This window comes from Phocoena phocoena, chromosome 3 (genome assembly GCF_963924675.1).
Source record: "Phocoena phocoena chromosome 3, mPhoPho1.1, whole genome shotgun sequence".
NCBI lineage: Eukaryota > Metazoa > Chordata > Mammalia > Artiodactyla > Phocoenidae > Phocoena > Phocoena phocoena.
Window position 1 is genome coordinate 133,714,339 of NC_089221.1, and position 27,832 is coordinate 133,742,170.

A 27,832-nucleotide genomic window follows, 5' to 3' on the forward strand; every position below is an offset into this window, starting at 1 on the left:
GCGAGGTATAGCTGTAAAGGCCTTCCTTAGTTCAGCACGTCTACATTCCTTCCTCCATATGTGTCTGTTTGAAAGAGGCCGGTGCCCCAGGTGTGGCACAAAGTGACATTTCTAAGGTAAGTCAGGAAATAGGAGTTTTTGCCGCTCCACCTCTGCGCAGAGAAATAAGTCTTTCCTTTCCTAACAGTGAAAGCACGTGGACTGAATTTAGGGCCTGAGGGGTGGGGAAAGGTGGAGAGTAGGAGTTTGGCCCCAGGGGTTTTTTCTGAATACCAAGATGTCCGGCCCTGGGTCAGTGTGAATCAGAGGAGGAAAGGGCTGGGGCCGAAAGCTCTAGTTTTCGTTCCTAGCTGCGCCACTTAGCTGTGTGAGTGTGGACGCGCCACTTACCCTCTCTGAGCCTCATTTGAAAATGGGGGTAACTGTGCCTAGTCCCTGGTATCGTTATGAGTATTACGTGACATCCTGCAGATAGTGATTAGCACGAACCTCCAGCTGACCATCCCCCTGCATCTCCCAGGGATCCTGGAGTTCTTCCACCACCAGCTGAAGGACATCATCGAGTACGCAGAGCTCAAAACCGACGTGTTCCAGAGTCTGAGGGAGGTGGGAAACGCCATCCTGTTCTGCCTGCTTATCGAGCAAGCTCTGGTGAGTCCTGAGCCCCGAGGGACTGGCATGTCTCGAGGATGGAAGGGACCCCCCCCCCAACCTCAACAGATGCCCGAGGCCCCTCTAGCGCACCCCGCCCAGGAGCCCTGCAGCTTAGTTTTGTGCTCTTCCAGGGCGGGCACACGCTCCTCTCCATTCCATTCAGACCACTCCGACCATTCGGACACTGAGGGGAAGCAGGCCCTGGAGTCAGACAGGCCTGGGTTCCATCCCAGACCCCCTCCACTAGCGGCAGGGCCTCAGCAGTCCTTCGGAGCCTGGGTTTTCCATTCACTCCCTAGACACGTGGTTAACTCCTGGCTGCCACAGTCTGGGCACTGCACTAGGGGATGCAGCGGTAGCTGGCCCCACCTCGTGTCCTGGATGGTGGAGGGCAGACCTGCACTGAACAAGTGTTTACACAGAAACAATGTGTTTACTGTCACAGCAAGTGCTGCGAGGGATGAGTGCCAGGTCCGGTCCGCTGGGAACCTAAAACCTGGTGTGGTCTTGAGGGTGAGGGAGGACTTCTCTGAGGAGATGACTTGGAAAATGACCAGGAATTGGCCTGGTGGAGAACTAGAGACAGCTGTTTCAGGCTAAGGGAAGGGCATGTAGTGTTGTCTCCTTTTGTTGTGATGGAAGACAGTGACTCTACCCTGCAGCGCAGTTTAAAGGCTGAAAGGAGATAAGGCATATAAAGTGAGTACAGTAAGAACCAAATAATTGGTCAGAGTTAGCGTAATGGGCAAAAGCACGAGTCCCTGTGCTTCCACCTCTCGGGACCACACGGAACCAGCGCACTCTTTTCCACCGGGCCAGCCCTCATGGCTTATTCACAGAGGCTGCGTTCTCCACACACTCCCAGCGCTCTCCACTTTGCTCTGGTCCCATGAGGCGTCCACAGGTGGGCCCAGCCCTCCAGGCGCGTGGTGACTGGTACAGCGGCGCAGTGGAAGGTAATGCAGAGGGGTGTTGCTTGATCCTCAGGACGCAGCAGGAGCATCTTTCAGCATCCATTCCTGCCTTCCTCTGTCCGCACACACATTCGGCAAAAGGGTATTGAGAGCCCGCTTTCTAAGTGGTGCCAGGTGCAGTCCTAAGTGGTGCGTAAATGGCCATGAATGAGAGAGACAAATTGTTACCATTTGTATTCTGGAGAGGGTGGCGACTGAAGCAGTAAACAGCCAGAGATGTGAATGCAGATGGTACGTGCTGTGAAAGAATAAACAGAGAAACAGGACAGATAGAGAGTCACAGGTGCCAGGAAGGCTGTGTTGTTTTCGGAGAGGATGGAGCTTGAGGTCTTTCAGAAATGGAGAGAACCCTGGAGTGAGCTGGAGTGAAGAGGTAATGTCGCCCAGGTGGGGGCTGAGGTGAGAGAGGTGGGTGGCCTCAGTCCTGGGCCGCGTGGGCCCCGCGGGAAACCTTAGGATGCTGTGAGATGGGGAGGGGGGGGTCTGATTTACTTTCTTAAAGGCCCTTTACCTGTTGGGAGAAGAAGCAGCTGGAAGGTGAGTGAAGGGCAAGGCTATTTGTAGCTGTTCAGTCCAGGGGTCGTCTTGGAGGCAGGAGGCACAGGGAGAAGGGCAGGAAAAGGAAGGAATTTGGAAGGAGGTGGAACAAAGGTAGAGAGAGGTGGGAAGGAAGCAGTAAGAGCAAGATCTTAGAATAAGAGCCCAAGAGGATTCCTGCCTCGAACCGAGTGAGCTCTGCAGCCAGGGATGTGGACCAGCTGCTCTCTCAGACCCTTCCCACCTGACGGTCTCTGAAACACAGCCTGATGTGCCTTTCTTCTGTGGGGAGTAATAGCCTCTCTGTGCCCCTTTAGATGGACTCTTGAGACAGCTAAGTGTTCCTCTTCCGGCTAACTGGTTTTTAACATGGTTCAGTGGGCCTGGTTGCTATGGCAACGTAGCCATCAGAAGTCACAGGGATAAGATACATAGGCGAGGGCTTCCCTGGTGGCGCAGTGGTTGAGAGTCCGCCTGCCGATGCAGGGAACACGGGTTCGTGCCCCAGTCCGGGAAGATCCCACATGCCGCAGAGCGGCTGGGCCCGTGAGCCATGGCCGCTGAGCCTGCGCGTCCGGAGCCTGTGCTCCGCAAGGGGAGAGGCGAAAACGCTCAAGGCCACAGGAAGAGGAGCACCAAGAGACGTGGAGATGGGGGAGGGCGGGTCCTTGAGGCCTCAGTTCCTAGCGTCTCTCGTCAGCGCCGCCTTTCATGTGGAGCATCGGTTAGCTTCCCCTGTATAGACCCCAAGAGGCAGACTGTGGATGAGGCTACAAGGAAAGGAAAATTCTGTCTCAGGCATCCCTGCCTAGGTGGTCGGTTGCATATACCGCAGAGGACAACAGGACACTCACATCAAAGACCTTCAGAGCTGAGAGAGACTCCAACAGTATATGTGTCCCAACCCCCTCTATGCATAAGTGAGGAAGTAAAGAACCAGAGAGGGCGCAACTTGCCTGAGGTCACACAGCACATCAGCAGCAGAGGTGAAAGAACAAAAGCAAACGTTTCTGGTACTGATCCCAGTCCTTGGGGGGATGGGGGTGGGGAGGGGACATAGAGAGAATCAGGGCTCCCCAAAGCTGTGCACTCTGCTTTCTACTTAGACATCTGGGGAAATCCCCAAGCTAAGGCAATGCTTTCCAAGATTAGAATGAGGCAGGAGCTTTTTAATTTATGAAGCTGGAATTAAATATTCAAATGACATATTGATTGTTCTCATTAAATAGGAGGACTAATAAAAAAACGATAGGAAGAGGGGAGGGAGGGAGGAAGGAGATACTCTTAATACATGTCTGTAGAGGAAGGGCGATTTAAACTGGAACATCTGTGCTCTGGAGGACTGTGTAACAATCAATGAAAGTGGCTTTGCACATACAACATAGAAAATGGTGAAAGACATAATACTGAGTGGAAAAAAAGTGAGTTCCGACACAAGGCACACATTATGATGCCATAAAGTAAAATAAGCAAAATAAAGCTCACAAAATAACCCTGCGTTGGAAAAAAAATCTAGGAAAACCATCCCAAATAATTCAGTCATTTTTCTCTAGGTATGAGGGAGGGAGCTAAGATTAGAGGTCAACAGGAACTTTTGCCGTATCTGGAATGTCGAAATTTTTACAAGGGAAATAAATTCATGATTATCATTGAACTAAATTAATTTAAAAAATATGAGTAGTTATATCGTAGTTTCAGAGAAACTGGAAGGACTCTGAAAAGGACAAAGTAAGAAGCCTTTTGCCCACTCGTGTTGTCTCTTTCTAATGTTTGCAGGGTTCTGTCCTGTGGTGGGTTCCATATCAGTATATATGCTACAAATACCTTCTCTTACTCTGTGGCTTGCCTTTTTTTTTTTTTTAACAGATTATTAGTGTATCATTGATTTGTGGATGGTAAGAATATAAATTGAAAAGATTGATTGTCTGGACAAAGATATATTTTCTTCTTTAAGTTCGGTGTTTATAAAAAATTCAGGGTGCCATAGCAGTACAGGAAAACATGTATATCCCTATGGGATGGGTTGTTTGTTTGCTTGGTGTTTTTAATGAAGGTCTAACAAGCGTACAGTAATATAGTTGACCCTTGAACAACGTGGGGGTTAGAGGTACCTACCCTCTGCATAGCTGAAAATCTGTGTGTAACTTTACAGTCGGCCCTCCATATCTGCCGTTCCATATCCATGGTTCCAATCTGCAGATTCAACCAGCCACGAGTCTTGTAGTACCGCAGTATTTACTATTGAAAACTATCCGTGAATAAGTGGACCCACACAGTTCAAACCCATGTGTTCCAGGGTCAACTGCGTATGGAGTATGCAGTATTCCCACTACATAGACTAGTTGAATCATCCATGTTACTGTGGATGTATGTTTGGATTGTTTACAGCTTGATACCATTATGAATAAAGATACTATGAATGTTCTTATACATTTCTTTTGGTGGATGTATGCTCTCATTTTTATTGGGTTAATATCTAGTAGTGAAATGGTTGGATCAATGTGTAGACATATGTTTAGCTTCAGTAGATACTACCAAACAGCTATACGAGGTGGTTGTACCAGTGTATACACCCGTTCAGCAACGCATGAGAGTGTTTTTTCTTCACACGCTCATGACCGGTTGGATTTGTCTGTCTTTTCAGTCATAGCCGTTCTGGTGGATATGTTGCGATATCTCACTCTGATTTTGATTTCCCTGATGGCTAATAATGCTGAGCCTCTTTCCATATGGCATTCCCATTTGGACAGCCTCTCTTGTGAAATGTTGTTCAGTATTTTTGCCTATTTATTACTGAGTTATCTTTTCCTTATTGACTGGTAGACATGATTTATATATTATAGATACATGTATTACAAATATATTTCTGTGGCATGTCTTCCGATGAGCAGAAGTTCTTCAGGTTTATTGTATTTACCCTTTCTTTTTCCTGTATGATTGATGCTCTTGTGACTTGCTCAAACAAGTGTCCCCTACCCTTAAGTCATGAAGATATGTTATCTTCTCAGAGTTTTAGAGTTCAGCCTTTCCAGGCGTAAGAGACCTTTAAGTCTGTTATTCACCTGGAATTGATGTTTGTGTTGAGTGGGAGGTAGAAATTCAATTTCATTTCTTTCCAAGTTGTCTCCACACGTCTGATTGAAAAGCCGTCTCCACACATCTGATTGAAAAGCCGTCTTTCTCCCCACTGTGCACAGTGGTAGTGCTGAGTCTGTCATTTATCAAGTGTCCACAGAGGGCTGGTCATGGCAGGCTTTTAATAGATACTTGTTGAATCGAATCTGAAATGGACCGTATTTGTTAGGTATCTATTTATAAGGCTGTTGTGTTTTTAAAGGAAATTCTGTTCCTAATGACTAGAATTTCCTCTAGTATCTTTTACCCTGAGAAATCATAAGGGAACTATTCCACTATCACCAAGTTTTCAAATTTTGTGTGGTTTTCGAGCCATCAGCCCATTGTTTGTTATGCCAACGCACACCAGGAGAGGGCCCTATTCTTTCATGGGAGCAAGGGAGGGCCTGAGTCCCTGTGGAGACAGCCCTTCAGTCTGCAGAGCCTCCCACGCAGGGCTTGAGAGTGTTCCCTGCCTTTGGGCCTGTTGTTTATTTATTTTCTCCTCCGTATAACAGAGTGAGCCATGGTTATAGTGGTCGGTCATGAGAGAATTACTTATCTTTACAGGACGTGAGGACAGTTCAGGCCCAAACTCACAGAACTGAATGCTGGTCAGATTTGGGAGAGCTGTCGGAGGCCATCCAGGGCAGGTGTCTCTACATCACCACCACTGACATTTGGGGCCAGATACTCCGTATTGTCGGGGCGGGGGGGCATGTCGTGTGCGTGGCAAGGTGCTGAGCAGCATCTCTGGGCTCTGCCCCATAGATACCAGTAGTACCTCCCCAGTTATGATAGCCAAAAATGTCTCCAGATATTGCCTAATAAAAACCTCCTCCGTTGAGTACCACTGATCTGGTGCAATCCCAGTTCCACATTTAGCAGATAGGAAACTGAGTCCCGCAGAGGGAGATAACCTTCTCAGAGCTACAGCTACTCAGCTAGTGCAGGAGTTGAGACAAGAACCCAAGATCCTCACGGTTCACATACTCAGGGCCAGAGAGCTGCTCTCCTGAGCTTTGCAGATTGCTCTGTTGGCTTTTGTTTCTATTTTTGTTTTAGTTCCAGCTCCATGTCTGACCCCTCTATCTCCTGCTTCCACTTTATAGTCCCTTTTCTTTCATTTTGCTTTTCTTATTGCATCACTGAAATAAATTCATCGCTAGAAAACAGAGAGGTGCAGAAAGAAGGAGACAAAGAGCACAGTGCCGCACCAAGATAACCACTGTTCACATTCCAGTGTGTTTACGTTCCAACATATTAATTTTCCATGTATACATACATATGTGTGTGTGTGTGTGTGTGTGTTTTACTTTGTTTAGTTGGAAAAGTAATATTCACCAAGCTGAGAAGAATGATTACCTCTGTGGGGTCTGAGGGAGGCAGGGACAGACAGGGGTTAGGAATCTTCTACTTTTACCCTGCACTCTAAATTATTGTTTGAATTTAGTGCAGTAAGCCTTTATTGCTTTTTTTTTTCCCTTAAGAGGAAATACTCCCACGCTGAACAAATGTTCACGCTCCCTGATGCATGGGAAGTTAAAGCAAAAGCCCACCCTCTACCACCCACCTCAGACTGTCACTCCATATTCCACCTATACTTGATCCAGGGTTATTTTGCTCCTCACCCTGAGAAAAGATGCCCCCAGTTACGCAGAACACGAATTCTGTCCCCATACCCACGCACCATCAAGTGGCTCCCCTCCGCCTGACTGTATGAGTGGTTCCTCCAGCCCAAACCCAGAACACAGTGTTTTTCTCAACTGGAGACGAGCCAGGATTTGTGGGAAGGAGGCATCTTGACTCCCAGTAATACCTTTCCTTTCCGTGGCTTTACCGTTTTTAAATATATTTACATCCTTTCAGACCTGTCATAATCTGGGAAACGCACCTGTTAGGTTCATCAGATTCCTGGCAAAAATGGTCTGTCAGTAAGAGTCTTTGGTTCTTCAGACATGACTGAGACCCCCCAACAGGCCAGGCAGTGTGTGGGACTCCGGGGCTCACCGATCACTGGACACCATCACTTCCTGGACGGCACTGTTCACCGTCTACACCCTCTGTCTTTCAATATGGAGGGCTAGCCCTCTGGGGGTTGGGCAGGATGATCTCAGGGCCTTTAGCTATTGACTTACTAAAAAAACAGGAAATAAATTCAGCCCTCCTGTTTATTAACACAGCGCTCAACAGTGACAGCTGTCTAGAGTTGATCAAATAAATACGTGCTAGTTGAGGTGTTTGCTCAAATTTTACTAATGAAAGTGTGTGGTCAAAAAAGTTTGGAGAGTGACCAGCCTATTTCAGAACAACTGAGTGAAAAGTGGCATCAAACAAGCACTGATCTGTGGAACACAGAGGAGGGGTGAGAGTGATAGGAAAGATTTCCCAGGTGAGGGTCCCATTTGCATCCTCAGCCCCAAATACAGAGCTCATTAATTATAGTCTCAATGAGTGGGGGCAGGAACATGTCATCTCTGTCCTAGATGATGAGTAGAGACATGCCTGTTGGACCTCTAAAATCTTCAAGATACCGCCATTCAATGGGCAACAGAGGCGGTCAGTCACCTTCGTCCAAAGCCACCTCTGTCCTTGTAATATGCTATGCTGATGTCATTAACCTTGCCGGTAGTTGCCACAAAATCAGGGCCTTGGTTACTCACTTCTGTATTGATGACTTTTCTATGACGAGACCCCAGTGGATAGAATGCCTAGAAGCTGAGGGTTCGGGGGTCGTTTGGTACAGTTTGCTCTACTAAGTGTTACAGATCTTCAAACACCCAGGAGGTAGTGTAATGGTCTTGTTAAAATCACTCAAACTCCTAAAATATCCTGATGTCTGAGCCCCATCCCACTCCAAGGAAAACAGAATTTTCGCCAGTGGGGCCCTGGCTGAAATGCCTAAAAGCTCCACACTTGACGGTAATGTGCAGCCAGAGTGGAGAGCCCCTGTTCTAGAAGGCGTCTTCTTAACTAGTATTGCCAAAGCTTGGTCGTTGACGTGTTGTCGTCACAGTTCTTGCCATATCTGCAGACCACTGGTCCTATTTGTATTTAAAGTAACTTTTTACCTTAAACTTATTTTAAAAGGAAACTTCATATCACTTCCATTTAAAACACAATATTCTCTTGCTGTCATTAGAAAGCAACCAGAATAATAAATTCCATCAAAACGAAACACGATGGTATAATTCCAGTTGCTGTGTGCCTAGGCCCTGAGCCTGAGACCTGCACGCTCTCTCTGTTAAAAACAGAGATCAGCAAATGTTACAGAAGTAGTAAGACATGCTGGTTCCAAGTGGAGACTTTCTCATTAAACTTGTGAGAAAGATTAATAGGAAACTGAAAAGGAAAAAACGTTCTCGCTGTGACTCACTATTATGAAATTCCATTGCACTGTACCCGCATTTCCCACCCTTGGGAAAATGCCAACCTTGGTTGACATAGACATGCATTTGAGGGAAGGAAAAGCTACTTTCGAGGTCAGTTTCTTGGCTGTAGATCTTTCCTAGTTGACCAGACATGATTCTGATCCAGAATAATAATTCATTTTCCCCTTGACAATTCGGGGGGTGGAGGTGAGACATAGTAAGTAATATATAGCATTATTCAAGTGAGGCACAGATCGGTGGGGAAAGAACACACACACACACACACACACACACACACACACACACACACACACACGAAATTCAATTACTGATTTATTCAGCCAGGGCTACAGAGAGCTTCTGGAAGTGAGGGGCCCACGGAGCAGGACCAGATGGAGCATGCCTCAGGTGAACTTTCCACTGCACCTGGAGTCCCCACTGAGGGGCTGGAAGCTGCAGCTCGTACTTTCTGTGCACAGGAGGGTCGTGGTGGATGTGGGAAGCCTCATTTCATGGCTGTTGCACACGCCCTGTATCCTTGGGGCTTAACATCAGCACGCAGGAAACACTGACATCTATGTGCATCCATATAAGGGAATGTTTAGACCGCTGGGCTCTCTGGTCAGGCCCTGTCCCCCGCCACCCCCTTCCTGCGGGAAAGCCAGGGTGGGGATTGCTGTGGGGTGCCCCACCTCTAGTTTTCCAGCTCATTTCTCCACGCTCACTCGACAAAGACAAGAAAAAAAAAAAGAAGTGTTAGTGTTATTGTCTTTGTTGCCTCAAGACTCAGAATGTTATTTATGAAAATACTGTTTTTGAAAATGGTTTGATGATTCCCCTTAGGAAATCAGCTAAAACTGGTATGTAGTCATTCACCCAGAAACAGAGCCTAAAGGTAGAGTCTAATGCTGTTCTACAGGAATCTGACACGCGTAGGATCACACCGACCCTGTTTTTTTAAATATGTATCCTGAATCTATCTGTTAACCAAGAGAAGTCAAATGCCCAGTTAGCCCCCTAGAGTGAGTGAGTTGGGAACATGAAGTTTTGTGGTATTTCATGGAAATCCACAGTTCATCAGTTTTAAATTAAGTAAGATAGAAAAGGAAAATTTTAAGACTGAAAACAATACAAAAATAAAATACTCATCCCTTGAATTTTTACGTGGGTTCCTTACAATACAGTATTTTTGCATCCTGACTTCAAAAATCTCTTCATTTTTACCTGCTCTGTTAACAGCGAGCAATTTTAGCTCTTACTAATCCTCTAACGACTACTACTCTCAGAATCGTAATATGTTAGGGGTTGTCCTAAGCAATAGTAATAGTAAATGGCACTTGGTAAGTGTAGCAATTGTCACTCATTAGCTTCTCCCAGGGAGGACCCTGTACTGAAGCAGGAACACACAGCGGTTCCCAAAGGAGGGAAATCACTGGAATACTTCTTTGGTAGAGAAATTGCTTCGTCTTCACACTTTAGAAAACTCATCGTGGTTGGATCCTAGATCCCCCAAAAAAGGCTATAAAAGAAACAGCTTAAGAGCAACCAGGAAATGTTAGTATGTTATATGATATCAAGAACTTTTTAATATAGGTGATCATGATATTGAGGTTACGTAGGAGGATGTCCTTGTTTTCAGGAATTGCATGCTGAAGTACTTAAGGCTGAGTGATGCAATGGCTTCAGCTTACTTTCAGATGATTCAGTAAATCAGAGACAGTCAAAGCAGATATGGCAAAATGTTCATTGGGACTCTACATCAAGAGTATAAGGATGTTCATTGTTCTTTCAAATATTTTGTACGTCTAACATTTTTCATAACACAAACTTGAGGGGTGTGTGAAGGAAACTGAATCATGGAATCTGGAAAGTTAAGATGAAAAAGGGTCACATGATATATAAAGAGGAAGAAAAGTTATGATGGCTTTTGTTTCTTTTCAGCTACTTGCGCTAGTTGGGATTTACTCTTGGTAACATATGCCCCAGAGCTACTTATGACCTCTTTTTTTTTTTTTTTTTGCTGTACGCGGGCCTCTCACTGTTGTGGCCTCTCCCGTCGTGGAGCACGGGCTCCGGACGCGCAGGCCCAGCGGCCATGGCTCACGGGCCCAGCCACTCCGCGGCATGTGGGATCCTCCAGGACCGGGACACGAACCCGTGTCCCCTGCATCGGCAGGTGGACTCTCAACCACTGCGCCACCAGGGAAGCCCTGACCTCATTTTTGTAATTTATAGAGGCATCTGCTAGTGCTGACCTCAGCCACGACTCTCATGCTGCCCATCTGTTTGATTTGTGAGCAGGAAATAGCAGTTCAAGATCATAGAAAGCCGAGGCTGGGGAAGCTGGCCAGCCCAAATTAGAAGGAGGCCACTCGGGTTTCTGAGCACCGCTGGGAGAGCACGCAGGACACCACTGTCGGCTGCCCTCCTCCCAGGGGCCCGTGGTAGGGAGACTTTCCCTCTGCTTCTAGGTCTTCGAGAGAAAAGAAAACAATAATGCCTTCTCCCTGTGCTTAACTTAAGAGACATGTTTCCATCCAGCTTCTTTGAAGGTCACTGCCTTTCCATTCTTGCTCTGGGTGGAATTTACTAGTAGGTAAAGCATTAGGGGATAAAAGACAGCTGATTTGCCCATGTAGCAGCAAAAAGGATCTTCATACCATTGTGAATCAGATCGTGCAACTCTCCAGCTTAAAACTGACAGGTGGCTTCTCACTGTACTTAAAAATCTTTTCTTTTAATTTATTTCATTCAAGTATAGTTGATGTATAATGTTTTGTTAATTTCTGCTAACTCCCAGCTTTGGCCTGTGAGGCCCAGATTTTTCAGCTGTACCTTCTCCTCCGACTTCGTCTTTTATTAGCACTCTCACCCTGGCTGCACACTCCAGCCACATCAAGCACACGGCCGACTTTGAAGGTCAGGCTAGAGATAAGGAATCCGCGGTACCCTGAAGATCTGCACCAGGACCAAGGCTGAATCTTACTATATCCTTGGCTTCTACCCTATTGCTTGCTCACATTTACCCCCTTGGCATTATAATTCAAGGGGCACCAAGAGCACCCCCAAAACAAAAGCATCTCTTCTGCTTTCTATCACAATATATGAAATTCTCCTATTAAGAGACTTAATTTGTTGATTTGAAATATTATCTGATCTTTAGAAGCCCCGCTAAAATACAAAGTCTGCTGAGGCTGTTTGGGAGAAAGATAATGCTGTGCAAGCCAGTTCATTCGTGGGTATTCATTTATCAAATAATTGTGGGTTTTTTAAATTTTTATTTATTTTATTTATGTATATTTGGCTGCACTGGGTCTTCATTGCTGCGTGTGGGCTTTCTCTAGTTGTGGCGAGTGGGAAGCTACTCTTCATTGTGGTGCACAGTCTTCTCATTGCGGTGGCTTCTCATTGTGGAGCACGGGCTCTAGGCGCGTGGGCTTCAGTAGTTATGGCTCACGGGCTCAGTAGTTGTGGCTCATGGACTCTAGAGCGCAGGCTCAGTAGTTGTGGCGCAAGGGCTTAGTTGCTCCGCGGCATGTGGGATCCTCCCGGACCAGGGCTGGAACCCGTGTCCCCTGGACTAGCAGGCGGATTCTTAACCACTGCACCACCAGGGAAGTCCGTCAAATAGTTTTGAGGAGTAGGAAGATCGCTCAGGAAAAGGTGTGGGGGAACTAAAAGACCTCCAGGCAAAAACAAAAACAAACCAAAGGAAAACACTGAAGTAGAAACTCTGTACTGTGCTTGGTGAGATGTTGATAGTATACACTAAGTGATAGAAGTAGATTACAGAAGAATAATATTTTATATTCCATTCTTATTTAAAATATATGCTTAAATGTTTTATGCATGGAAAAACCTGGCCGGATAAACCCCAAAAGGTTATCAGTGATGACCCCTGGATGATGGGGTTATACATTTTTCCTTTTATAAACAAAAATGTATCTGCATCTTCTATTTTTTCAAAAATAGCCAGAAAGAAAGGGGCTAGAGCGACAGTTTTAAAAATATATCTAACACATTGCACAGTGACTGTATTTAACAGCACTGTATTATATACTTGAAAGATGCTAAGAGAGTAAATCTTAAATGTTCTCACCGCAACAATAAGAACAAAGATGGCAGTTGTGTGAGGTGAAGAATGTATCAACTAACCTATCGCGGCAGTCATTTAGCAGTATGTACGGGTATCAATCATCACGTAATACACCTTAAACTTACACAATATTATATGTCAATGATCTCAGTATATCTGAGAAAAAAAGCTGTGTCCACTAAATTAATAGTTTTTCAAAGGATAGTCTTTTCCTAGAGGGTGAATTAAGTATTGGGTGCATTTCCAGAAGAAAATGACAAATGTCAGGTCAAATAACACATGTAAAGTGATTAAAATGTTGTTGTTGTTGTTGTTGATGGACCTTAGAAGTCAGGGATAACAAATCTGTAGCTTGAGTGCCATTGCCCCTATTATACCCAAGGCAGATATTAATAATCCATCCTGCTGAGCCCAAGTATGATGTCAGAATCCTCTCCAGAAGCAGCCACTGCCTCTCGGTCATGGTTGGTACATGAGATGACCTCAGGGCCATCACTAGCACATATGTTGTCTTCAGGCAAATCATGAAGGGATATCCTTTCTCAAGATCTTCCATCTCCTTCTTTTGAATTATTTTCATAATATATTGATGTTTTTATGGAACAAAATACATCTGCTGGAAAATCATTATAAACAATCGATCTCTGATGTCTACGATATGTTTGGCTATCCCCTAGGATGGGATACCCTTGAACAATACACTATCTGCATAAACCATTCACAGCAGCCCTGGGTGATACTTTTTTGTCATTCCTGCTAGAGATTCCCCCCCCCAAAAAAATAAATCCTTATCTCCCCCAAAAAATAAACAAATCCTTATCTCCCAAAAAAAAGAGTGGTCTGAGACCCCTGGAGACTGCTCCATTGTCCTGATGTTCTAGCACTGGAGTTTGTCCTACTTTGGTATCTGGGAGGCACCTAAAGTACCCACTTCCTCTTGGTCAGATGTACAGTCCATATAGCAAGGCAAAAGGGCAAGACATAGGACGCTAATGAGGTATTATTAACCAGTCAGCTGTTTCCATTTCAGGGCAGTAAGATGGAAGGAAGACTGTGGGTCTTTGTTCCAATTAAAACTCAGACTTAATTCCATTTTTTTTCCCAGTCCATGAATTTGCTAATTTCACATTCCAGTGATTTGCAATGAGCATAGTTCCCTGGGGCCCTTGCTGTTGCATTGGCCGTATTGCAGGCCCAGCCTCTCCCTCCCAACACCCAGCATTTGGGGTGTGCAGTCCAGTGGTTCTGAAGGTTCTGGGTGGCGCGGTCCGCTGGGCTTCATGATGAGTAAGGGGAACTCAGATGATGAGGACATCTTCCACCCAGCAGGTTCTAACTGGTCACTTAGAGTTTTTAAATCAGCATTCCCAACTTGAGACTTGGTACAGGCACACGGAAGTCCTCGTGCTTTCGTCCCTCTCAAGGAAGACCTATGTCCATTCAGCAGAGCAGGATGAAAGAACAGGGTAAGGTTGGTTTTAGAAAAGATGATTGTCCTATAGCCCCAGTGCAGGTCAGGCCAGACCTAGATCAGCAAGAGAATTCCGAGAGGTCTCAGCTACAGCTTATCACACGTTTCTTTATTAGGTAAGTATTACCATATACCCTGCCTATATCCAAAAGAATATGCAGTGCCTTATACTTAAATTGTTTTGCTGAGTCTAGGGACGATGACACAGAATAAGACCAAAAAGGCATCAAGAGGCAGAGGGGAAGGCCAGGGTGTGTTACATCAGGCTCCCTCAGCCCAATTTCAGGTTGATTCCCAGGTACTCTCCTGGAAAGGGTATATCTTTGAACTCAGAAATCCTGGATTCAGGTCTTACCTCCGTGCTTGACAGCTATGAGCCTCTGGGGAAATGGTTGAATCCCTGAGTCTTAGTTTCTACAGCCCCAAAATGCTGGGGCTAGGTCCCTACTTCCCAGAGCCTTTGTGTGAAATGGGGTTACCAGAGACACCTCCCTCGTCTTCCCACAGCCCAGCAAGGATGCTTTGACTCGCCTTCCCAGGAAGTCGCCTAAAGCTGAGGGGTCTGACTGCCTGCAGCCGCGTCAGCCCACCCCTCCGTTACTCGCCCGCTGAGCAAATGATTTCCTGCTCTCTACACACCAGCCATCTCATCTCCGATCTTATCTTCCCTCTGTCTGTGACTGCACATTTCCTGCCCATCCTCCCAGGCCCATCTCAGGGCCATCAGTACCTCATTCCCCCCAGTTCTCGTGTTCAGCACACACTTTATCGAATGCCTGTTCTCTGCAAGACTCCTGGTGTTATTTCTCCCTCCTGCTAGTCTCTAGAGCCCTTGGTTGCAGACTTCTTTTGCACCTAGCAATTCTGTTTATTTCCCAGTCACAGGTATCTTTAACCCTCTTCCCCTACTAGATGATAAACTTCATTAAAATCTAGTTTTTCCAGTCTTGCCTGTCATCATGTTTCCTGTAGCATCCAGGCCCCACTCCAGTCAGAAAACAGTAAGCACTCAATGGATGTTTGGTGAGCTGAGGGAAGGAAGGAAGAGGGAGCATCAAGTGCATGGGGGTAGCATTCTGCCTCACACCTGGCTGGAAAGGTGGCCTGCCACCCCCGTTCAGGTGTATATGGGTAGACACGGACATGCCCAGAATTTATCAGTCTCCCCTTCATCTCAGGTACCACTTTGCACCTTGTCTTTCTTTGGTCTCATAGAGTCAGAGGAATTGAAATATCTGGAAAGGTCTGGTCACCTGGAGAAGCACCTACTCACATCTACCCTCGCACTTGTGTATTCCTTTTTCCTGGAGTCAGTTTCCATCCTCGTGCTGATGATTCCCAAGTTCATATCCGCTCTGTGGACCCTGGGGGGCCCTAGGCCTTATGTCTCATTGCCTTTTAGACATCTTCTCTTGAATGTCCACAGAAATTCACCTTGCCAGGATCTGATCTCAGCTTCCTCCTGCCTGCAAACTCACTGTGTCTTCTGACCCTGTGAACAGCTCAGCATGGGTGTCCTTTCCCTCCCTCTGCTGTCATATCCAGTCTGTAGTTGGGTCTTTGATATCTGCTCTCAGCTCTCTGTCTCCTTTGCCACTGCTTCAGGCCCTGCGATCTCTTACTTGGCCTATTCCAACACCCCTTTTGCCCTCCCCCAGTGCTTTCTCTCTTGTAGCCAAAAGGCGAAACTGCAGATGTGATCATGCCACTTTCCTGATTAAAACCATCAGGATAGCGTCCAAACACCTGCGCAAGGCTTACAAGATCCTGCTGTGCCTCCTGTTCATGCCTCCTTCGTCACCTCATGCCACCTTCCCCCAGCACTGAAAACTTCAGTCTTATTCAGCTGCCAACCCCTCACCCACTGTGGTCCCTCCTGCTTTGGGGCCTTTCACAGGTGCTGTTCACCCTCACCTGTCCAACACTTAGCCCTTGTTCACGTCTCAGCTTAGCATTTCCTTCTCCAGAAAGTCTTCCGTATCATTCTCCCCAGAAATCTGGATTGATTACCCCTATTATATATTCCTGTAGTACCCCAATTGTAGCACTTAACTAGAACTACCCATTTTACCTGTTTTCCTCCTCATCTTGGTAAGGACCATGCATTAGGTCTGCCTCACTTACTGCTGTATCTCCAGCACCTTGCAGAGAGACTTGGTATAACAGATGCGTACTATTTGCTGAATGAATAAATGAATGAATGAATGGCTTAATTTCTGCTCAGGCTATATCCTAGTTAGAATGAAAGTGTTGAGAATTTGGGACGTCCTTGTTTGTTCTCTACATAGTATTATACCCATGTTCTCTATATTCCTCTTATTGGCCTTTCATGGCAGGTAAAATGCAGGTCCTGAGTATGGCTAGTCCCTCCGAAAAGACTCTTGATCAGTGTTTGCGTGGGATGTGAGACACTGCTCTGATTCTTCTTCAGAAGCACCCTGGGCTGGGGCTGGATTAGAGAGCTCAACCGGCTTGGTGAGGGACCTGAATGAATAAGAGCTCTGATCAGTTTTTTAAAAGAAAACTACTGTAGACTGAAGGGTCTTGGAAGAGTCCTAGAAGGTGAATCTCGAATAGGGCTTTGCAGGACGGACAAGAATGTTGTGGTTTGGGAGGGTTGAGGAAGAAGGAATTTATAGGGATAGGTTGACCACATGAGCGGTCTGGTTATTTACCTTGGAATCACACCAGTAGAACTTCAAAAATTAGTTGCCTGTGAAGAAATTGTCTACACAAATTCAGGATAGAAATTACCTCTGGAGTTTGGGGAGCAGAGGTTTCAGTAATTGCCTGTTTTTCAGCTAGAAGATGGCACAAGACTCTTTTCTTTCTTCTTCAAACTGCATATGTATGTCACAATTTTTAAGTTTAAAGTATGTTAGTTGATAGGACCAAAAACCTAGTAAATAAAGCAAGAAATGATGTGATCCTATCAGACAGGAGTGAGGCTAAAACGTTTCGCATGTAGTGAGATTTTAAAGTAATTTCCTCCTGTCTCTATTTTTAATAAGTGAATGTGTTTTTCATAAAGTGTATATATAATGGGGGCGGGGGGGTATATTTCAAGCTTCCCAAGGCTTTGGCTGCATAGGCGACTATGGGAGAGCACTGGGTGTGGAAGTGAGGTGGCCCTGGGTCTCGGTGTCATCCCTGCTGCTTCCTTATCACTGTGTGGACCTGGTTGGGACACTCCATCTCCCCAAGAGTCTCAGCGTCCTCACAGGTAGGATGGGAATTGTAAGACCTATGTCACAGGGTGCTCAGAGCTGTGAAGCAGGCAACGGGTACAAAGCACCTGGCACAGAGTCTAGGGGAGGGACCCTTACCGACCATTTAATCCAGCCTCTTCATTGTGTTTCATTTAAACTGTTCTTAATTGCACGTGATAAATCAAATAGTACAGATGAGCTTATGGTGAAAAAGATCATTCTTGCCTCCGCTGGGCGTCTCCCCACCTGCATCTCAATCCCCAGGGCAACCTGCTTTAATCCTTTCTGTTTCTAGTTCTGTTAGTTGTTATCTCCATAACGCTTCGTAATATGAGGCTAACCTCTATTTCTTCACGAGCAACTTTAAACAATACTTATTTTCTCCCTAGTTGGAAAGATAAGACTTTTAGCTCATTTACATCTGTTCCCTCTCTTCCTCTCAGTATTTGATTATGTTACATTCTATTACTTCTGTTGTTTTCCCTTGTAATCAGAGATAATCTACTTACACCTCTGTTGCTTCTTTCAGTAACATTATTTAGTATTTTGACTCGAAATTAACAGTCCTAGTTTCCACTCCTAGACTTTTACCTCCGACCTCCTGTCAGCTACCCTTTTACCTTTATACTGGTACAGCTGTATTTTTTGTAACATTTGTATTTTGTTCTGCATCTGTGATTTGTTCCTTAAGTGTAGCCTAAAAAAAAAAGAGAAAAAAGACAAAAGTATTTTTCATGTTATTAATCCTATGCAAATATTGTTCCTTGCTGGGCCAAGTGTCATGACCAAGGATCTTGTTTCCTTCCCTCTGATTCCAGCATCAAGACCCCAAAAGCTCCTTACTTTAAAGTTAAGAAGAATTACTTTCAGATTTTTTTCCCAGATTAATTTTTTGAAGTAATATATATTTAATGTAGAAAATGTAGTAAATACATACAAGTAGGAAAAAACAGGAAGGAAGAGGGAGAGGAATAGAAAATGAAAAGACACCTGAAAATCCAGCTTTATGGAGCATTTACTAGAAATACTTCACATAGTGTTCATACAGGTAATCAGTACATTGAAGAGAAAATACTTCCTTTATTGATAAGGGGAAACATCTATGCCTATGTAGGCAAACCGAAAATAGGAAGGATTCTGTCCTAATTCTCAATTCCCTTATGTGTCACAGACTTTCAACTTTTATTCCACATACTTATTGAGCATTTACTATCTGCCAGGCACTGTGCTTACTCTTGCGAGTAAAATATGGTCAAAAATAATCATCGTCCCTGCCTTCCTGAAGGTTACATTCCAGTAGGGAGAGGTAGATATTAATCAAATAGTCACATGTGGGCATGTATAATACAAATTGAGTTCAAATGCTGAAAGGAAAAGAGCTTGGTTCTTTGAGGACATATAACAAAGGAACCGCATGGACAGGGAGGTACTGCAGTGGTCCAGGAAGTCTCCCTGGAAGGAATGATGCTTGAATTGAGATCTGAAAGAAGAGTGGGAGGACTTCCCTGGTGGTGCAGTGGTTAAGAATCCGCCTGCTAATGCAGGGTTCAAGCCCTGGTCCAGGAAGATCCCACATGCCATGGAGCAACTAAGCCCGTGCGCCACAACTACTGAAGCCCGCGTGCCACAATTACTGAAGCCTGTGCGCCTAAAGCCCGTGCTCCGCAACAAGAGAAGCCACTGCAATGAGAAGACCGCACACCACAATAAAGAGTAGCCCCCGCTCTCCGCAACTAGAGAAAAGCCTGCGTGCAGCAACGAAGACTCAGTGCAGCCAAAAATAAATAAATTAATTAAAAAAAAAGTGGGAGTTTACTAAGCAAAGGAGGCGGGGTGGGAGAGATAGGTTAGGGAGCATTCCAGAGAGAAGGCAGAAATTCAGTGATGAATATGCAGACGGTGGATTCAAGTAACAGAAAGCTGTTGTGGCTGGAGCAGAAAGAGCCGGCAGGGAGTGGGGAAGAAACCCACTCTAGGTGGCCTTCACAGTCTAGGGGCTGGGTGGGTTCCTAGCAGAGTGGAAGGCCAGATGCCATCCTTTAGGATAGAGGTTGGATGAGAAGGTGGTGTGCATTAGCCTAAGTGCCCACAGAGAAGTCTGTTCAGATCCCTGACACAGGCTTTGGTGTGCTCTGAACTGGACATTTTTATCAGTCGCAATGGCCTCAGCTCATGAATGCCAAGCAAGCACCTTCCACAAAAGGCGTTGCAGGGTATGTAGCCACCCTCATCATGCAAATGGCCACATAGCTCATCCTTGGGGACCTTCCAGGCAAATGCTTTCCCACCTCTATGAGGAAACCACATCCTTCTCTTTCTTCACCTTCAGTAACAAATGGCATTACAAGGTGGAGAATACACAGGAAGCATGCCAACAGGAAGCACCCCCAAAGAACCTCTGGTCCTGCAGGTTGCAAACTCGAGTGGGAGGCGCAGGGTGCAGAGGGGGGCTAAATGGAACACTCCTGTCTCCCCCGAGGAAATCTGAAGTGGAAGCTCATCATGTAAAATGAATAAAGCAACAACACTGGTCTTGTTGTAGGGGGCCCAGAGCCTTCTTCCCCTTTCTCCATCCCCTAAGGTGGCTTCTAAGGTCAGTTTTATTAACAAAATAGAAAGTTGATATTCATGCAAGGGGGCAACTTTCCTAGTAAGAAGACATTTCTAGGTGCAACTGAAAATTTTGGAAGAAAAGTAAACAAGAAAGATAAGAAAACTTGGCAGTAGGGCCATGTGTACCAATCCTCTTCTTGGAATACTTGCGTAATTCCTCATTGCACTTAAATTCCAGACTTCATACCATACTATGAGACCTCGCATGATCTGGTCCCTCCCTTCTGTTAGGAACTAAGACTGTACTGTGATTACCTGCATCACTATACTCCAGCTTACTCTCTGCCTCAGCACCATTGCACTCACCTCATATCTACATGGCTGGCTCCTTCATTCCATTCTCTACTTAAATATCTACCCCCTCAAAAAGGTTTCCCCTAACCACGCTCTCTGAAGTAGTCCCTTCCCCACTCCCAGTCTACTCTAGCCTGGTACCCTATTGTGTCTTACCGCTATCTGAAATTTTCTGGTGTGTTTTACCTGTTTTTATCTCTCTCAACTACAATGTAACTTACGTGAGTACAGCGATCTCGTTCAACATCATATCTGCAAAGCCTAGAACAGTGCCTGGTACTCAATAAATGTTTGTTGGATGAATGGATATAATAGTATTCTCATATATGGAGGATAGTCATGTGGATCAAAAAATTCATTTATTCATCTAAGAAACGTGAGATAACAAATATTCATTCATTAATAAATAATTATTGAGAGACTATCATGTCCTAGGCACTGGGGATAAAAGGTAAAAATAGAGGCGGCATCCCTACCCTTAAGGAGCTCATAGTGTTGTGGTCAATGTGGAGAAATGTGGAGAGAATCCAAGACATGAGGACTTACTGGTCATGGGACGTGAGGAAGAGAGATGAAAAATGAACCCTGGGTTTTAGACTTGGGCAGGTGAGGAGATTATTGTGCCATTCTGGGAGCAAAGGAACCTCAGATAAGAAGGGGAGAAGAAGGTCAGCTTTAGAAATGTGGAGCTGTGGAATATCCAGTGGAAATATCCAGTAAGGAGGTAGATATCCAAGTCTTGAGCTTGAAAGAGAAGCCTGGCTGGAAATACAGAGCTGGTGAATCAAAGGCAGTGCTTGTAGACATGGGAGTAGGTGAGACAAAGTAGATAAAATGAAGTGAGGAGAAAAAAAGAAAGAGGGACCTTGGAGAAAACCAACATTTAAAGGGTGGTTAGAAGCCAAACCTGCAAAAGAATCTAAAAAGGAGAAATCAAAATAATGGAAACCACAGAACTCATTGTCATAGTAACTGAGGGAAGACAGTGCCTAATACATTAGAGATGCCATAGTACGAGGACTGAAAGGTATCCATTGAACTTGGTGACAGAGCAGCCTTCAGTAATCTTTGCCATAGCCATTGCCATGGCGTGTTATAGCTGGGCATGATATTTTTGTTTGCTGTGAAGGGAAGTGAAGACTGGGAAACGGAGAGAGAGGTAGAAAGCTCTTGTAAGGTGCTCGGCCCTGAAAGGAGGAGAAAGATGGAAGGGTAGCTGAAGAATCTGGCTAGAAAAACACATTCAGTAATACTCTAAAGAGCAGAACAAGGATCTTGAATGGAAACTACTGCGAGGCTGCCTTGGTTTAAAACTTTGTAACCATTAGCATTGTTCAAAAATGGGTTGGGCTGCCTCCAGAAGTACTGAGCTCTTGATTACTAGAGGTATCGAAGAATAGCCTAAATGTTACAGTATATTAACAAAGAGTAAGGTGTTCAATCAGTAGTCTAGGCTTCCACCATAAGAAACTGGAGAAAGAAAAGCAAATTAAACCCAAAGCAATCAGAAGAGTGGACATAATAAAGATAAGAACAGAAATCAGCAACATTGAAAGCAGAAGCACTATAGGGAAATATAAATGAAACTAAAAGCTGATTCTTTGGGGAAAAAAATTGATAAAATTCATAAACCTCTAGCCAGACCAAGAAAAAAAAAAGAGAAGACACAAATTACCAGTATCAGGTATGAAATAGGGATATCACTATAGATCTCACAGACATCACAAGGATAATAAAGGCATACTACAAGCAACCCTAAGCCCATAAATTAAACTTAGATGAAAGGAATCAAGTCTTTGAGTCACAGAAAACCCCAAAACTCACTTAAAAAAAAATCGATAACTTGAACAGTACTATATGTGCTAAAGAAATTGTATACCTAGTTAAAAAAAAAAAAAAAAAAGACTTCCAACAAAGAAAACTCCAGATACAGCTGGTTTCACTTGTGAATTCTACCAAAAATTTAAGGAAGAAATAATAACAATTCCAGAAAATAGAAATTCCGGAAAATAGAATACCAAAAATTTAAGTAAGAAATGATAACAATTCCAGAAAATAGAAAAAATAGAACTCTTTCCAACTTATGAGGTCGGCATTACCCCCAATACCAACACCGACGACACTTGAAAACTCCAAATCAGTGTCTCTAATGGATATAGAGTAAAAATCCCCCCAAAAATATTAGCAAATAAAATCCACCAATACGTAAGAAGATAACGCATCACCACCAAGTGAAGTTTACCCCAAGAATGCAAGGCTGGTTCATCATTCAAAAATCAATCCATATAGGGACTTCCCTGGTGGTGCAGTGATTAAGAATCCACCTGCCAATGCAGGGGACACAGGTTCGAGCCCTGGTCCGGGAAGATCCCACATGCCGCGGAGCAACTAAGCCTGTGTGCCACACTACTGAGCCAGCGCACCACAACTACTGAAGCCCACGTGCCTAGAGCCTGTGTTGCACAACAAGAGAAGCCACGGCAATGAGAATCCTGCACACCACAATGAAGTCCTGCTCGCCGCAACTAGAGCAAGCCCACGTGCAGCAATGAAGACCCAACGCAGCCAAAAATAAATTTAAAAAATTAAAAAAAAAAAATCAATCCATGTAATTCACCATATTAATGAATGAAGAGTAGCCTGAATAATCAGTAGGCAAGTTTTCAGATTATATGATGAATCAAAGGACCTAAGCTTAGACATAGCAGTAAAGACCAAGTTACTTAATTTACTGGTTTGGGGAGGAACAGATTAATTAAGAAAGTGAGGAAATTTCCCCTCTGGCTAAGAAACTGAGAATGACAAGTCAGATCAAGCAGGTCTCTCTGGAGAGTTCAGTTGTCCTCCTTCTGTCATCCTCACTTCAAAGACTGAGGGAGTTTAGGGGTTTCTTTCTTGAGCAGCTGGCCTGCTATATTTCCAGGATGGCCATGTTCTACCCATGCCCGGTTAAGAAAGCCAAGGGCCCTCACAATCCTGATTTTCTCAAGATGCTTTAGAAGCCAAGAGTATCAGAGTTGAATGAAGGCTGGATCTTACCTAATCCAGATCCCCACACAGTTTAAAGAAGAGAAACCAAGACCCGTGGAGGGTGGCTCGTGTAGGTCCCCTTCCCCGTCACTGAAATCCAGTGATCATTAGCTGGTCCTGGTACAGTAAGCCCATTTGACCATATCTTCCAGGCCTGTCCTCCCCCAAACTTTCTCCTCCAGGCTTTGTAGTACACGTTTGCTTTTAGCCTTGACTTTTATGCATAAAGAGTCCCCATCAAAACCTGTCTGGGTCCTAGTCCCTCTTCCCTCACCAGTTGGAGTCTGAGGTGGAGAAAAGCAACCAGACCCAGGCCTTCACACAGAGGCATCCTGTATTACTGGATTGGAGGATTGGTCTAGCTACCTGCTTTGAGCCTATAGGCCTCACAGCTAGCCAGATGAACATAGTCTGGGTCCATCATCTCTATTTGATCCCACTGCCACTTTGAATTCTTTCAACAAATTCCTTATAAGATTGTAATGAAAATGTCCAGGGTCTGTGCTATGAGGCTATACGTTCTCTCACTTCATCCTCACAGTAACCCATTAAAATAGGTACTGTTCTCATCCTCATTTTGCAGATAAATGAATAGGCTCAGAGAGGTTAAGCAACGTGCTTAAGATCCCACAGCTAGTTAAGTAGAAGTGTTAGGATTTGAACCCAGGTCTGGCTGACTCCAGTGTTCAAGCTTTTAGTAATGAAAATTCTTTCTGGTTTAAAATAAAAATGGTTTTCTCTTTCTTTCCCTCCTTCTCTATTTTCAGTCTCAGGAGGAAGTCTGTGATTTGCTCCATGCTGCACCCTTCCAAAACATCTTGCCTAGAGTCTACATCAAAGGTAAGAAACCACTGACAGCAGCTAAATGGCCAGTCTGAATTTGCACCTCATGCTCACTTAATCCCAATAAACTCAGATGTGCGGTCAGAAATGGAGAAGTTGAGAGCTTTGGACAGCTATTGGGTAGTCACAGAAGTGGAAATGTGTGCTCCAAATGCTCCAGGCCTTGGTCCTTCTAGAATATCCCTAGTAAGTTGCTGTCTAGCTTGGTTGGTCTAAATCCTTCAAGTGATGGGGAACTCACCACCCCATGAGGTAGATGATTCCACTGTTGGGCACAGATAATAGAACATTTTCCTTGTAGTGGGTCCTGATCACACTTGCCAGAACCAGGGAAAACAGTTCTACACACTCCATCCAAATGTTGGAATACAAATACGTCACCAGGTCCTCTGAGAGCTCTTCCTTCCCCGTTTCCCCCGGTGTGCCCTGAATCTCATTTTCTGCCTACTGTTCCTTTTGCAGAGGGGGAGCGTTTGGAGGTCCGGATGAAACGCCTGGAAGCCAAGTACGCGCCACTTCACCTGGTCCCTCTGATAGAGCGGCTGGGGACCCCTCAGGTACGATCCTCCTATCACGGACTCGGAGAACCAACAGGAACTTTAGAGGGAGAGAGAGCATTTGGTCCAACCTCCTCATTGTACAGATGGGGAAACTGAGGCCCAGAGAGAGAAACAGAAAGTCTAACAGCACACAGCCTGTTAGTGGCAAGGGCAGGTCTTGAATGAGTTTTGCTGACTCTCAGGCCTGCACCCAGTATCATCTATCCTGCCAAGAAAGAAGGAAGTCACACAAGTGTCTGTCACTCCCCGTTAGGTATTAAGAATTCTGCTGAGTTATCTCTCAGAATTAGAACCGCACGCCCTGTGAACCGGCAGTTCATCTCTGGGTATCTTTGCTAAAAAAAAAAAACTCTTACAGGAACATAAGATGTAAACATTGTTTGTTAAAGCAAAAAACTGGAAACAACCTAAATGTCAATCAGTAGAGTGTTGACTAAGTAAAATGTGGTAAAATCATTCAAATGATGAATACCTGCTACATAATAATGAAAAGAAAAAAATCAGATCTAGATGCATCAGTGTGGACAGACCATAAACACATGGTTAGGTGAATAAAGCAAGTTGCACTACAGGTCATGGGGCATGATGCTACTTGTATTTTTTAAAACACATATCAAAAAACCATATTAAGTAAAACTTTTCCTAGGAAATGAAAAACACCCAGTTCATAATGGTGGCAACCTCTGAAGAAAGATGAAAGGAACAGAGATGGGTGGGGAGATCAAAGAAGGCAGATTTATCTGTAATGTTCTAATATTTTTGAAGGTGAATGAGCTCAGGTGTTAAATCTGTAATTAAAACTCATTTTTACAAACCTGAACATGGAGATTCTCCTGCCTTTGGAGAACTCACAAACCGTGCAGGCAGTCAGGAAAGAAGATACTTTGGAGGGGAAAGGGATGAAACAAACAGCATGTGCTGTCTCCTTTCAAGTTGATTCAAGTTGAATCAAGCATTTGGTGGTGGGGCAGGGCACGGATCAGGGTAGGAATTCAGGAAGAAGAGAAAACAGGGCACTGCAGCGAGACAAGCCAGTATGGCTTGTTCTGTTCCACAAAACCCAAAACCGACTGTTTAAAAGGTTTAGGATTCAGATCCGCTCTTGGACTAGCATCCCTAAGGTCCTCTCTCCTATCATCACAAAAGCTCATGAATCAGAAAAATTCTCATCCTCCACAGAGGGCGGAAGGCGGCCTCTTCTCTCGAAAAACGTGACAAGTGTTGGAGCCCATGACAGGGCCCCATCTGCCCAGGTGTCACACTGATGAGCAGCCCCAGCCAGACCCCCTGCAGGCCACCCACCTCCTACTGAAAACAGTGACTAAACATTCAGTGACATTTGGGTTCTTTAGTCACCACAGAGAGAATGTAGATACTGTGAAATATGCACATTTTCTTTTTTGGCCTTCCGGGGCTGAACACAGGAGATCCTCTAAAGATTGCCTTCTAGGGAGAAATCCCCCAAGCCAGCGACATATAAATGTGTCTGCTCCACTGTTGGTGTCATCCTACAAGAATCTGGCCTCTCACACCCAGGCTTCGGCATGTGTTTCCACTTAGAAGTCTGTGAATTCCTTCCGTGTTCTGATGAACACTATTTCCTTGGGACTGATAGAAATCTCAATTTGTCAAATGCTGATGTTTAACAAACAAAAGCCTAGACATTCTGCCCGAGAGGAAATGCCAGTTTTATAAGTCTCCCAGCCCTTAAGAAATAGTCCAAAACTTAGTCCTCCTGTAGACCAGAGAAACATTTTTAAAATATTAACGTCCAAGCTTGCTGGGGTTCAGGGAACTCACAGAACTTCTAGGTTGGTGACAGGGAAATTCTGCTACATGTTTAATGTTGGGAGAGTTTAACTGTATTGCATTGCTTGTATTTGTTTCTAGGAAAAATTGAGGTGACCTGGTTTGTTGCCCAGTGCTATCACGAATTAATGTTCTGTCAGGGAGTTGAAGGACTCCTCTTTCCAGCTTTACCCCTGAATTGTTGCATAATCTAGTGCTAGACATTTAATATCTTGGTCTTTGTTTTCCCATCTATAAAATGGGCGAATAGCTGTTTTGTCTTTTTAGCTGAGCTGCCTTTCACAATCACTATGATAAACAAATAAGTAAAAAGCTTCTAAAAAACAGAAAGGAGAGAGCGAGCATGGAGTTATTTTTCTCCAAAGTATCCTAAATATAATCAAAGTACTCCATGCAGAAATATGTTTCCACATGATTTCACAGATGCTTTTTCTATACCCTTGTTAACTCAGAAAAGAATGGCAGAAAGAGAGAGAAAAAAATTCCCCACTGAGTGGAACAGAAATGGCTAAAATTTATGTTAAACATACACACATAGTGTATATATATATATATATATATATATATATATATATATATATATATGAAACACAAAGTCACAGATTGAGGGTATATGCAACAAACAATCTTTAGTGCACTTTTTCAGATTAGAAGGACACTCATATCAAAAGAAAAAAGAGGGCTTCCCTGGTGGCGCGGTGGTTAAGAATACGCCTGCCAGTGCAGGGGACACGGGTTTGAGCCCTGATCCAGGAAGATCCCATATGCCATGGAGCAACTAAGCCCGCGTGCCGCAACTACTGACCCAGCGCTCTAGAGCCCGCAAGCCACAACTACTGAGTCCGCGTGCCACAGCTACTAAAGCCTGAGTGCCTAGAGCCCGTGCTCTGCAACAAGAGAAGCCACCACAATGAGAAGCCCACGCACCGCAACGAAGAGTAGCCCCCGCTCACCTCAACTAGAGAAAGCCCACGTGCAGCAACGAAGACCCAATGCAGCCAAAAATAAATAAATAATTAATTAAAAGCAAAAAGAAAGAAAAAAGGGCATGAAAGAAAACTCACAGCCTAAGAAATATAAATGCCAACAAACAGGAGAAAAAGTGTTCCGCTTTACCAGTGATCAATGCAACGTGAAAGAGAAGGATATAGCTCATTTCGCAAGTTGGCTAAGAACTTTTCTTCATGATAATGAAGTACTGCTAAAGGCACAAGGAACAGACTTGACACAGAAAGGTGTACAGTGGTTCAGCTTTTC

At 44.6% G+C, this 27,832-nt stretch overlaps 1 protein-coding gene across 6 annotated transcripts in view; it reads left to right on the forward strand.

Annotated features, from left to right (window-relative positions):
• Positions 1 to 27,832, forward strand: part of CYFIP2 (cytoplasmic FMR1 interacting protein 2) — a 112,418-nt gene that overhangs the window by 76,659 nt on the left and 7,927 nt on the right. For all 6 annotated transcript variants that reach the window (XM_065874235.1, XM_065874231.1, XM_065874234.1 and 3 more), the window contains 3 exons: positions 521 to 651; positions 24,131 to 24,203; positions 24,669 to 24,763. In XM_065874235.1, coding sequence (XP_065730307.1) covers positions 521 to 651; positions 24,131 to 24,203; positions 24,669 to 24,763 — 299 coding nt within the window. The remainder of the gene's footprint in view (positions 1 to 520; positions 652 to 24,130; positions 24,204 to 24,668; positions 24,764 to 27,832) is intronic.